Raw genomic sequence first — 14,357 nt, forward strand, 5'->3', positions numbered from 1 at the left:
TCCTGTCGTGCCCTTTGAACTGTACTGAACTATGCTGTGACCTGACCCTTTCCCTCTTGCCCTATTTCACCATCACCTACACTTGGACCACTCCAACGTGTAGTGACCTGGCAGCTTCCTTGCAGCAAAGACAAGATCCTGATATGTGGGTTAAAGGATAAAAACTGAATAGGATGCTTAGACAATGCCCTTGGGAGTGGGCCAAATGCGAGCCAGTTAAATGACACAGTTGGTCCACAACCTGTTGAATATTGCAATACTACAACAGTGCTGAACAATAATAATGTGAATAAAGGACTTGGGGTGATGTAGAAATGTAACTGTTAGCTGGGGCACAATATCTGTGTCTGTATCTCTGCTTCTTTCTTACAGAACTCCTTTCTTCCTTCTCTATACACTTATATGGTTATTTGTAACCTGATCATTTGGTGGCATGTCAATTTAGGAGGGGAAAGGGAAGGACAATATAGCATGATGAGTGGAGAAAAAAAACCTTTTTTTATTTATATATTACAGTTTGTTTATATTAGTTTGTGCTGTTTATTTTTACAAAGTTTGTTAAAAAGTTACTTATCACGTTATCTTTTTTGGTTTGTTAAGAACTTAAAATCTCCTCATGGAATTAAAACTAAAAGCTACATGGACAGCAATTCAGGTATATATTTTTCTTACCTGTTTTAACAGTGTTTATATGTAAATTATGGCATGCAGTTTACCTGTTCTATGTTTTCTTTTAGATTACATGTCACTTAAAGTTCCACCAATAGCAATTATTGAAGAGGAGGTAATACATGTTTATACATTTCCAAAACCTTTGATAACAATAAAGAGGACACACTAAAAATGACACCTTTGTGGGTTGTGTGAAGGTGATAGGCAGAGAACTGGAGTCACACTATATCTCCCCTGGATTCCAGGCATATGTGTGGTCCAGGGCGGATCTTGAATAAGCTGCAGCCCCAGGTGTGGGTCATAGGCTTATTACTGGGCCATAAAAAACTGCAGAGCCTGCACTTCAGGGCAGATCCTGGGAGGTGAGGAAGTGCCTGGGTCTGTCCTGACACTGAGAGCTTTGTGTACAGTACAGTGTTGTTTTGGGTGTTTTGTGTTGTTTATTTATTTTGTTGGTTTTTTTTTTTTTTTTAAATAAACCAGTTTTGCTGCAAGATTTGTGTCCCTTTCTCTGACTGGTTGGATCCGCACCACTACTTCTATTGAACTACCTTCCACACAGGGTCTACAAGATAAAAGAGAGTGTACAGTTACTTGCAAAACTATTCATACCCCTTGAACTTTTTCACATTTTGTCACCTTACAACCACAAACTTAAATGTATTTTATTGAGATTTTAAGTGATAGACCAACACGAAGTAGCACATAATTGTTAAGTGGAACGAAAATGATACATGGTTTTCAAAATTTTAATCAAATAAAAATCTGAAAAGTGTAATGTGCAAAAGTATTCAGCCTCCTGTACTCTGATACTACTACAGAGAAGCTGGTCAGAGTTGATGGGAAGATATGTGGAGTTAAATAAAGGGCAATCCTGGAAGAAAACCTGTTGAAGAGTGCAAAAGATGGGAAGGAGATTCACCTTCCAGGAAGACAATGACCTTACACAAATACAAAAAGCTGGTAGAGACATACCTCAAAAGACTTGCAGCTGTAATTGCAGTGAAAAGTGGCTCTACAAAGTATTGATACAGGGGGGCTGAATACTTTTGCACGTTACACTTTTCAGATTTATATTTGATTAAAATTTTGATAACCATGTATCATTTTACTTCACAATTATCTGCTAATTCGTGTTGGTCTATCATTTAAAATCTCAATAAAATACATTTAAATTTGTGGTTGTAAGGTGATAAAAATGTGAAAAAGTTCAAGTGGTATGAATACTTTTGCAAGGCACTGTATATTATTTAACCCCTTCCCGCCGATGGTACTTTTTGACTTCCTGACCAAGCTCGATTTTTCAAAACTGACATGTGTCACTTTATGTGGCAATAACTTTGGAACGCTTTAACTTACCAAAATGATTTTGAGATTGTTTTTTCATAGAACATTGTACTTCATGTTAGTGGTAAATTTTGGTAGATACAGTCCTATGAAAAAGTTTGGGCACCCCTATTAATCTTAATCATTTTTTGTTCTAAATATTTTGGTGTTTGCAACAGCCATTTCAGTTTGATATATCTAATAACTGATGGACACAGTAATATTTCAGGATTGAAATGAGGTTTATTGTACTAACAGAAAATGTGCAATATGCATTAAACCAAAATTTGACCGGTGCAAAAGTATGGGCACCCTTATCATTTTATTGATTTGAATTCCCCTAACTACTTTTTACTGACTTACTGAAGCACAAAATTGGTTTTGTAACCTCAGTGAGCTTTGAACTTCATAGCCAGATGTATCCAATCATAAGAAAAGGTATTTAAGGTGGCCAATTGCAAGTTGTTCTACTATTTGAATCTCCTCTGAAGAGTGGCATCATGGGCTACTCAAAACAACTCTCAAATGATCTGAAAACAAAGATTATTCAACATAGTTGTTCAGGGGAAGGATACAAAAAGTTGTCTCAGAGATTTAACCTGTCAGTTTCCACTGTGAGGAACATAGTAAGGAAATGGAAGACCACAGGGACAGTTCTTGTTAAGCCCAGAAGTGGCAGGCCAAGAAAAATATCAGAAAGGCAGAGAAGAAGAATGGTGAGAACAGTCAAGGACAATCCACAGACCACCTCCAAAGAGCTGCAGCATCATCTTGCTGCAGATGGTGTCACTGTGCATCGGTCAACTATACAGCGCACTTTGCACAAATAGAAGCTGTATGGGAGAGTGATGAGAAAGAAGCCGTTTCTGCACGTACGCCACAAATAGAGTTGCCTGAGGTATGAAAAAGCACATTTGGACAAGGCAGCTTCATTTTGGAAACAAAAATTGAGTTGTTTGGTTATAAAAAAAAGGCGTTATGCATGGCGTCCAAAAAGAAACAGCATTCCAAGAAAAACACATGCTACCCACTGTAAAATTTGGTGGAGGTTCCATCATGCTTTGGGGCTGTGTGGCCAATGCCGGCATCGGGAATCTTGTTAAAGTTGAGAGTCGCATGGATTCCACTCAGTATCAGCAGATTCTTGAGAATAATGTTCAAGAGTCAGTGACGAAGTTGAAGTTACGCCGGGGATGGATATTTCAGCAAGACAATGATCCAAAACACCGCTCCAAATCCTCAGGCATTCATGCAGAGGAACAATTACAATGTTCTGGAATGGCCATCCCAGTCCCCAGACCTGAATATCATTGAACATCTGTGGGATGATTTGAAGCGGGCTGTCCATGCTCGGCGACCATCTAACTTAACTGAACTTGAATTGTTTGTCCAAAATACCTTTATCCAGGATCCAGGAACTGATTAAAAGCTACAGGAAGCGACTAGAGGCTGTTATCTTTGCAAAAGGAGGATCTACTAAATATTAATGTCACTTTTCTGTTGAGGTGCCCATACTTTTGCACCGGTCAAATTTTGGTTTAATGCATATTGCACATTTTCTGTTAGTACAATAAACCTCATTTCAATCCTGAAATATTACTGTGTCCATCAGTTATTAGATATATCAAACTGAAATGGCTGTTATAAACACCAAAATATTTAGAACTAAAAATGATTAAGATTAATAGGGGTGCCAAAACTTTTTCATAGGACTGTATGTAAATTGGGCACACCAAATCCCATTCTATTTTCCCACTAGCTCCTATGACATGGATGGGGAAGAGGGGCATTCTGGGGGGTCAGCGCTGGTGTCTTCTCTCTCATAAGCTCTAAATATGGGGTGTCCCCTGAAAATGCTCGCACCGATTACACATTTCCTTCTAGTCGCAGCCACTTACGTTCTAATGATTTGGCGACTTTTGGGGTTTTTGTCTTCACATTGTACAAGGTAGATTTTTATTTTCTGGAAATGTGGCCATATGAGGGCTTGGTGTTTGCGGTATTAGATGTACTTCTCAATGCCACCATTTTGGGGCCTGTAACTTATTGACTACATTTTATTAACTCTTTCTGGGTGGGATGTAAAAGGAAACATCAATTCTGGAATTGCTTTCTAGCATTTATTTTTTTCCCCGTGCAGAGTACAGCATAAGTAACATGTTACCTTTATTCTGCGGGTCGGTACAGTTACGGCGATACCTCATTTATATGATTTTTTAATGCGTTGCTATTCTGCAGAATAAAATTCAATTTAGGGAAAAAAATCAATTATTTTTGCATCGCCATCTTCTGAAAGGCGTAGCATTTTTATTTTTCGGTAGACAGAGCTGGTTGAGGGCTTATTTTTTGCGGGATGACCTCTGCTTTTTATTGGTGCCATTTTGGTTTTCATCTGACCATTTGATTACTTTTTATTGAACATTTTGTAAGGGAAAGGTGGTGAATAATCATTATTTTGTGCGTTTTTCTACTTTTTTTTTACGCCGTTCACCGTTCGGGTTAAATAATGCTTTAATTTGATTGTTCAGGTTATTACGGACGCGGCGATACCAAATATGTAATGTTTTTTTCTATTTTTCTTTATTTTACATAGTAAAACATTTTATATGGGGAAAAAGGGATTTTTGGGGCTTTATTTATTTCTAATTTATTTTAAACTTATTTAAACTTTTTTATTTTTACTTTTTTATCACTTTTTTTTTCTGTCCCCATGGGGGATTGAAGCAGTGATCAGCTGATCACTGCTTCACTACATGTATCTGCAATACACGTGTTACACGTGTATTGCAGAACACAGGAAGCTGTCAGCCTGTGTAGACGCACAGGCTGACAGCTTCCTTTACGGCAGGATCAAGCAGGTGCGTGGAGGGGGTAAGTGATGGGGCAGACCCGGGGTCACTGATCAGACCCCAGGCTTCCCCCTACGAACACCGGCACCCCCCGAAACCGGTGCGGGGGGTGCCGATCGGCACCATAGAAAAACGAAACCCCGGAGATGCTGGAGGTCATGTTGACCGCCGGCATCTCAGGGGTTAACACCCGCGATCGGACCCGGTTCCGACCGCGGGTGTTACAGGGCATAGTCAGCTGTGTATTACGGCTGACACCTGCAGCGCATGGTGCGCACACTGGTTCTGTGTGCGCACCATGCAGCCGCAGTAATAGTACGGCAGTTTGCGGGAAGTCCTTCCCGGCTGCGCCGTACTATTACTGACGATGTCGGGAAGGGGTTAAAGAGAATTTATAACCTATATTTATTTTTACCCCATTACTTTCTGATTGTAGATTTTTGTTCTGTTTTCTGAACATGTTTATGGCGATGGCCAGAAACTGAGCTGCTGATAGCTTTTAGAAATATTATTTACAGCAGCCATATGGACCAAGAACACAATAGTCCATTGAGGTCTATGGGAGAAGTTTCTAGACATGCTGTGACTTGTGCAAAGTGTATTGTGTAAGTTCTAATCTCCATCACCAACTCTGTATGGTATGGTTGCTCCAATGGTATCTATATATAGATGATACCAGAGGTGAACCTAGCCTCCCTGCTGCTTGAGATGACCCAAAGATAGGCAGCCCCATTCCCCCCGGAAAAAAAAGATGTGAGTAACTCTAAGAGAAGCCTCCATACAGAATTTGTTCAAGGATATAGGAAATTTTCAAGATCACACACAAATACACATGTGCATTAATGCGCATACACACTTGCTTGTTACAGTTAGAGGGCGTTCACACTGATGTTTCTAATGTTCTTTGCTGTCTTCTATCATAGGATGACAGCAACAGACATTAAACTGTCACAGAGAACCGTCACAGACAGATTCTATGTCTGTTCCTATTGACAGTAATGTGAACTACATGACGGAAGCCAGCTTCCATCATATTTATTTACTTTTGGAATGGAAGGTAAAGTCCTGCATGCACAACTTTATCTTCATTTACAAAGTAAACTATGATGGAAGATAGCAACAGACATTAGCAACAGTAGTGTGAACGCCCTGTTAGTCTTTGTAGCAAAACCCCAGAAAAAAGTGCTATCCTCAATGCCCTGCAATCCAGTGCATCTGTAACAGTGACAGCCTCTTGCCATAAAAAGATTAAACTTCATTACACTGCCAGTCTGATTCCCCCAGATGTATTTCTGATAGCAGTGGCACAACATTTTGGTTTATTTCATAGCTTCCCCAAAATTTTGCATGGATTGTAGTTCCTAAATGTAAGAGATTTGACCTGTACTCTGAATGGCTGTTTATCTGGAAATTCTGTGTAAAAATTTCTGATGTGAATATACAGAACTATACAAGTAATAGTTCTGAGTTTACAGTTTAGGGAAGCCCTGGTTGGTGAGCATGTTTTCAATCGCAGACAAATGTGTGTTACTGTATTACCTGTAAATTGGTAATGCACATAATGACTCTTTCTAGTCTGTGGTGACTGTGTAGGTATTAATCTTAATAAATAAAGGAAAACATCCAAGCGTCAATTTATACATACCCGTACATTTTAAGGAGGATTAACCGATAATACAGCTATTCAGTCCATACTTTCAATAGCACTAAATCGAACTTAAAGTGGACCTTGTCAGAGCTGACAATGCATTGATTTCAACACATTTTCAGTTTTTCCAGTATCTGTTCCTGGAACCAAAGATAGTGCCATTATTTTCGGCTACTGCACTGTCATAAGCATAGGCCTCATAGTTCAACATCATCGCCGAGTGGTGAAGAACACCTCTCTTTACAGTACAAGACAACAGAAGTTATTCCCAGCAATGATGCTGAGCTGTGAGACAGGCCCCTCTGAGGCAATGAGACCAATAACCAGCAATCGTGTGATATGTTTTGTTATATGGTGTTCAGTATGCTTGATAAATAATGACCTATTATATAGTATGAGTTGCTATCAATGAGTAAATACCAAATGGTTATTTTTCTATTATTATTTTTATTTTTCTATTAGAAAAGTTGATTGATAAAACACTTTTTTTTTTTAAATTTAGTTTTCTAATTAATATTTTACTTGGTTAATGGTTAATTTCTATAATTCTTATATACATCATATTCATTTATATGTGTATGTTTTTTAGAATCTAGAATCTCATAATCAGCTATATTCTAAGCTGCATAGAGAAGTAGAAAAAATTAAGAAGTGGAAATCCAATGTAGAATTTGAAATAAAAGAAAAAGAAACAAAATTACAGGAAAAAAGAAACATCATAGATGCCCAGAAAAAAATAATACAAGAGATACAAGTAAGTAAATGCAAATAAATGTTATTACGTAATAGTTAAAGGGGTTATGCCACAAAGCTTATACATTTTCTATAGTGGGGGACTCAGCAGTCAGAGGACGGAGTGTGTTTTACCCCCATTGTGAATGCAATTTAGCTGAATGCAGGTGTACCTCCGCTGAACAGGATGCATCCCATTCACTTCGAGCACCAGAGATAGCAGACGTACTGCACTGCTATTTCTAATGTTTCAATTGAATTGAACAAGAGCATAGATATGTCTCATCCACAAAGGGCACACCTATATTCAGCCAGGCTGCATTTACAGGGGAATACATCACACTATTCACATGATTGTGGGGTTCAGTGGTCAGGCCATCACGATGAGCTATTTAAGTTAACTGGTTCTATACTCCTATACCACAAGCATTAGTTTCCTGCTGACTTTTTAGTTTATGTGTTAGTCTAGCTTTATTAGGGTATGATGCTAATATTTTTCATTTTAATAGATCTGTAACAGATACAACAGACATGTCCAAATTCTGGATTCAAATTTTACCGAGCCCAGTGGCACTCTTGCATCTAGGGGGCCCTACTGTATCGAAAAGCCAAAATTGAAGTTTTCCCAGCACGAAACACTCCACGATGATTGTTTATATAAAACTTAACTTTTATTCTGTATCATCATACAGCCAATAAAAGAGTTCCTGCCACCATGATGTTGGAGTGGAAGAGGGGACCCTCTTCCACTCCAACATCATGGTGGCAGGAACTCTTTTATTGGCTGTATGATGATACAGTATAAAAGTTAAGTTTTATATAAACAATCATCGTGGAGTGTTTCGTGTTGGGAAAACTTCAATTTTGGCTTTTCCTTATGGATTTTGATCTTCCAGCGGGGGAAGACATCCCGTGCACCTTTTCATCACTCCTGCGATTCTACTAACCGGGGCATGTAAGTGTGTTTTTTCTTTGACAATTATAATACACTGAGCAGTTGGGCTGTTTTTGCCAAATATATGTGGGCCCTACTGTATCCCCACTCTTTTTCTTAGAGGCAATGTAGGTCCAGTAGCCCCTATTAACTAACCTATCCCTGTTCCTGTTCGCTGCCTCCTCTTCCCTTTCCATCCACCCACGAGGCACATATTATGTCATTGTGACCTGAGGTGCGGCACATATGTATCATTGAAAGCTGGAAAGGGAGAAGGAGGACACCAGGAGGTTCAGGGAGTGGTAAGTGATTGCAGCCTGATTTTTATTGATGCTGCCAATCCAGTTGTTAAAACCAAATCAGCAGATTGAGGGAGAAGTGGCGCTGCCAACCCGGTTTTGTTGCTGGTTGAGCTTGTAGGCCACAGGGCATATTGAGCCTGTGGCCAACCAGCTAAGTACAAATGCTTACCTGTCTGCTCTCTAGCACCTCCAGCTTCTTCCTGCTGTGGGCGCACATTACATCACAACAGTGCAGAATCCCATCCACTTTGCAGAAACTGTAAAATGCCAGGCTGAATGGTCGAGCCCCACACATTTTCACCTCACAAAGTCTGGCCCTTCTTGTAAAAAGTTTGAACCTTCCTGAGTTACAGGTTTTATTCAAATTATTGAGTATTTATTCTCAAAATTGCTCTGTGTTCATGTACAGTCATGGCCAAAAGTTTTGAGAATGATACAAATATTAATTTTTACAAAGTCTACTGCTTCAGTTTTTCTAATGGCAATTTGCATATACAGTCCTATGAAAAAGTTTGGGCACTCCTATTAATCTTAATCATTTTTAGTTCTAAATATTTTGGTGTTTGCAACAGCCATTTCAGTTTGATATATCTAATAACTGATGGACACAGTAATATTTCAGGATTGAAATGAGGTTTATTGTACTAACAGAAAATGTGCAATATGCATTAAACCAAAATTTGACCGATGCAAAAGTATGGGCACCTCAACAGAAAAGTGACATTAATATTTAGTAGATTCTCCTTTTGCAAAGATAACAGCCTCTAGTCGCTTCCTGTAGCTTTTAATCAGTTCCTGGATCCTGGATGAAGGTATTTTGGACCATTCCTCTTTACAAAACAATTCAAGTTAAGTTTGATGGTCGCTGAGCATGAACAGCCCACTTCAAATCATCCCACAGATGTTCAATGATATTCAGGTCTGGGGACTGGGATGGCCATTCCAGAACATTGTAATTGTTCCTCTGCATGAATGCCTGAGTCGATTTGGAGCGGTGTTTGGATCATTGTCTTGCTGAAATATCCATCCCCGGCGTAACTTCAACTTCGTCACTGATTCTTGAACATTATTCTCAAGAATCTGCTGATACTGAGTGGAATCCATGTGACCCTCAACTTTAACAAGATTCCCGATGCCGGCATTGGCCACGCAGCCCCAAAGCATGATGGAACCTCCACCAAATTTTACAGTGGGTAGCAAGTGTTTTTCTTGGAATGCTGTTTTTTTGGATGCCTTTTTGTATGACCAAACAACTCAATCTTTGTTTCATCAGTCCACAGGACCTTCTTCCAAAATGAAGCTGGCTTGTCCAAATGTGCTTTTGCATACCTCAGGAGACTCTGTTTATTGGCGTGCTTGCAGAAACGGCTTCTTTCTCATCACTCTCCCATACAGCTTCTCCTTGTGCAAAGTGCACTGTATTGTTGACCGATGCACAGTGACACCATCTGCAGCAAGATGATGCTGCAGCTCTTTGGAGGTGGTCTGTGGATTGTCCTTGACTGTTCTCACCATTCTTCTTCTCTGCCTTTCTGATATTTTTATTAGCCTGCCACCTCTGGGCTTAACAAGAACTGCCCCTGTGGTCTTCCATTTCCTTACTATGTTCCTCACAGTGGAAACTGACAGGTTAAATCTCTGAGACAACTTTTTGTATCCTTCCCCTGAACAACTATGTTGAACAATCTTTGTTTTCAGATCATTTGAGGGCGGGCTGTCCATGCTCGGCGACCATCAAACTGAACTGAACTTGAATTGTTTTGTAAAGAGGAATGGTCCAAAATCCCTTCATCCAGGATCCAGGAACTGATTAAAAGCTACAGGAAGCGACTAGAGGCTGTTATCTTTGCAAAAGGAGGATCTACTAAATATTAATGTCACTTTTCTGTTGAGGTGCCCATACTTTTGCATTGGTCACATTTTGGTTTAATATTGCATATTGCATATTGCACATTTTCTGTTAGTACAATAAACCTCATTTCAATCCTGAAATATTACTGTGTCCATCAGTTATTAGATATATCAAACTGAAATGGCTGTTGCAAACACCAAAATATTTAGAACTAAAAATGATTAAGATTAATAGGGGTGCCCAAACTTTTTCATAGGACTGTATATAAACTGCTGGTTTTGAAAGATGAACCGTTGATCATATATTGAAATATAGATACATAATAGTTTGAATTTATTTATTTGATTGTATTCAATGCCTATGTATTTTGATCTTTGTATTTTTTATTCATTAAAATCCTATTGATATTGGTTGGTTTCTAGTTTGAGAATGGAAGATTGAGACTACAATTAGAAGACGTGATACATGAAAATGAAGATTTAGCAAAACAGTAAGCTGCTTAAAAATATTTAGAGGGATTCTATCATAAGAATTCCCATTTTTCGCTAAACCCACATCGGAATAGCCTTAAGAAAGGTTATTCTTCCAGTACCTTTAAAGGTCTTCTCTGCGCAGTTGGCCATTTTCCTGTGTCCGAACAGGAGAGAAGAGGCAGAGAAGGAGAACAAGTAGAAGGCGGTGTTGGAAAGTATTCTTGCAGCACAGGGGACGCCTCTAGTGATGTTTGAGTACTGGGGACCACCCCCAGTGCTGCAGGAAAACTCATTACCATAATGACGAAACTGGATATATATACCGAATGGCGGCACAGAGAAGACTTCTAAAGGTAGGAGAAAAATAGCCTTTCTTATGGCCATTACGACGTGGGTTTAGCTAAAAACTGGATTCTAATGATAGAATCCCTTTAAAAAGAAACCCTGTTAACCACATATTTTAATTAATTTCATGTGCAACTGTGAATATATATTACTGAAATAAACAATATATTGGTACTTTTCTAAAGGAAACTTCTCCATGCATGTACCTGCTTCTGTTTTATATATACAAACAAATATAAAGATTGCAAACATTAACCCCTTAAACCTGTCACCATATTTGGCACTCCTGAACCAGCACAAAACTGGTTACCACATTGCTGTCCATTGCCATGTTTGTCGGAAATTGAAAGTTTTATTCTGCTAGAATGACTCATGACTCTTCCCCAGACAACTCCAGCACACTTAATGTGAACATTGAAAGCCAAGAAGACCTTGCTTCACTATGCACGTAAAGATATGTTGCAGGTTTAGGGACCACATCATTCAGGTTACCTTTAAAAACCCAAAGTATAATAAATAGCACATCAGAGGAGGCAGGCAAACATAAAAAATAGTTACTTAGCTCTCCTGGGCTCCGGCGTCCATGCATCACCACTCCACGTAGTACTTGACATCAGCCAGAAGCACCAAATACAGCAGAGAGTTGCAGTGATAAATAATCGCCATTAACCCCTTAAGGACGTGGGGTAGTTTGTTCGTTAATGCTGGGCGACTTTTTTCATATTTCTTGCTTATTCCATTGGGGAACACAGTACCATGGGTGTAGACCTGGTCACTAGGAGGCAGACGCTCGAAATAACAAAAGATGTCAGCTCTGTCTCTGGGCTATACCCTCTGCACAGACAATTTTAGCCAGGAAATCTCCCAGTGGTCTGGTAGACTAACCCCCTGGGTTACCTGCCCTTTTTTCTTGGACACAGTCCACCATGTCATCCCACAATGAGCCAACCTGCCCCCTGGCCCTTCACAGCACTACCATGTTTTATACATGTGCCTGTTCTCTCTGCCTTCCACCCTCTTCAGCGGCCTCTCCCCCAGACCGGGCCGCTTCCCTTACCTGACACATAGGTGACATTGCCAGAATCAGTCTGTAGAGTAAACCTTATAACAGCTGCCTTCCCAGATTGCTGTTCAGTCGGCGATTTCTAGGCCCCTCCAGGATGCCTCCTCAATCTCGTCCCATCTCCAGTCATCCTTGCATGTTTGCTGGTCACTGGTTTGGAATTGACCTTTTGTATCAGATAGTACCAAGACACTGTAGCTAACATAAGAACTGGATTGAAGTGCAGAATCATCAAGTGTTTTTAACCCTGTACAATATAACTGTATACTGTCAGTGGCCAATATATGCAATAACATAGACTTACAGTTACACACATCTGGAAGAGTATTTTTTTTTTTTTTTTAAACTCACCTCAAATGCACATTCATTCATGCCCAATTCGTACTTCATGTCCAATGCCTATAAAACTACTTGCCTTTGTTGTTATGCAACAAAAAGTATTTATCCTCTATCCATAGGCTACAGCAGGGGTAGGGAACGTACGGCTCTCCAGCTGTTGCAAAACTACAACTCCCAGCATGCATACTGACTCTGCTGTTCTGGGAACTCCCATGGAAGTGAATGGAGCATGCTGGGAGTTGTAGTTTCACAGCAGCTGGAGATCCAAAGGTTCCCTACCCCTGGGCTAGAGGATAAATAGCTGATTGTAGGGGGTCTAACCGCTGAAACCTCCACTGATCCCGAGAACGGATCATTGCCTGATCACATCCAGGCTGAATGTACTGTGCAGGATGGAACACTTCCATACCCCCTTTTGCAGCAATGGGTGTTCCGTACTTCAGCTGTGTGCTGTACTTCGGCTACCTCTGGTAATCTCAATGAAGTGTATGGGAGTGTGGATGTATTCCATCCTCCATGGGCGTGCCTACATTCAGCTTGGCTGCAGTTAGACCCGGTTCAGATCTGCATTGGGGTTTCCGTCTGGAGAGTCCGCCTGGGGACCCCCCCAAACGGAAACCTATACGCATAAAAAAGCAGTTAACTAAGGAAACCCACTGACCCCATAAACTATAATGGGGTCCGTGTGGTTTTCGGAAATCTGAGCACAAATGCGAACTGGGCCTCAGGCTGAATTCACAATGGGGTGAAAACACCATTAAAACTTTTTTTGTCAAAATCTCTTTAATAGAGAATGAATGGAAGCAGACTTTGCCGGCGCTTAACCCCCTGCACGCCGGCTGCATCTATTTATTCCTATGGGTGCGTGCTATTCGAAACAGGACTTTCGAATAGTACTCGTTCATCTCTACTCTTTATTAATTATTAGAATTTTTAGTACTCCACTTATAAATAAAGTGTAATGTTCTTCCCTGTGCTTATATATTTTTATATGATATTAACACTGCTATCTACCACAACTACTTTTTATTTGTTCAGTTAAATATTATAATAATTTAAATTTTATAGGGGCGCTGCTACAAGACATTTGTGTAATATCCTCAAAGAATCATTTGACAGAGCTGCAGAAAAAGCTAGTATATGTATGTATAACAGTTAAAGGAAATGCTAATATATGAATTTTTGATGTCTTCTTGTAATACCCTTTTGACTTTTTATTGGTGAACATTTGTTATTTACTGGAAAGGGAGATAGCAGTACTCACTAACTAAAATCTTCAAGATTTAGTCATATCCAGAGGAGGTATAACATAATGGCAGGAAAGAAGAAGTGCTTGCATGGGATAAGCAATGGCCATTTCACATGTATTATACTTCTTTCAGCCTGTATGCAAAATGGTGCCAGTATGACATATTTAAAGAGGACCTTTCATGGTCCAGGGCACAGGCAGTTCTACATACTGCTGGAAAGCCGACAGTACGCTGACTTCAGCACACTATCGGCTTTCCCGATCTGTGCCCCGGGTAAAGAGCTATCGGTCCCTGTACCGTAGCTCTTAACAGTCAGAAGGGCCTTCCTGATAGTCAATCAGGTACGCCCTTCTCCACAGCAGCGTCTATCGCGCTGCACAGTGTGAGCGGGGAGGAACGCCCCCCTCCCCTCCTGATAATACTCGTCTATGGACGAGCACTGTGAGCAGAGGGAGGAGGCGTTCCTCCCCGCTCACACTGTACAGCGCTATAGGCGCTGCTGTGGAGAAGGACGTACCTGACTGACTGTCAAGAACACCCTTCTGACTGTAAAGCACTATGGTACTGGGACC

At 40.2% G+C, this 14,357-nt stretch overlaps 2 protein-coding genes across 2 annotated transcripts in view; both read left to right on the forward strand.

The window, feature by feature from the left end:
• Positions 1-14,357, forward strand: part of LOC142194808 (serine/threonine-protein kinase 38) — a 432,602-nt gene that overhangs the window by 223,220 nt on the left and 195,025 nt on the right. The gene's annotated exons all lie outside the window — the stretch shown is intronic.
• Positions 1-14,357, forward strand: part of SYCP1 (synaptonemal complex protein 1) — a 102,836-nt gene that overhangs the window by 4,272 nt on the left and 84,207 nt on the right. Inside the window, exons 2-6 of the mRNA XM_075264160.1 lie at positions 601-655; positions 738-784; positions 7,085-7,249; positions 10,738-10,805; positions 13,604-13,677. Coding sequence (XP_075120261.1) covers positions 601-655; positions 738-784; positions 7,085-7,249; positions 10,738-10,805; positions 13,604-13,677 — 409 coding nt within the window. The remainder of the gene's footprint in view (positions 1-600; positions 656-737; positions 785-7,084; positions 7,250-10,737; positions 10,806-13,603; positions 13,678-14,357) is intronic.

Source organism: Leptodactylus fuscus, chromosome 2, assembly GCF_031893055.1.
Source record: "Leptodactylus fuscus isolate aLepFus1 chromosome 2, aLepFus1.hap2, whole genome shotgun sequence".
Classification (NCBI taxonomy): Eukaryota; Metazoa; Chordata; class Amphibia; order Anura; family Leptodactylidae; genus Leptodactylus; species Leptodactylus fuscus.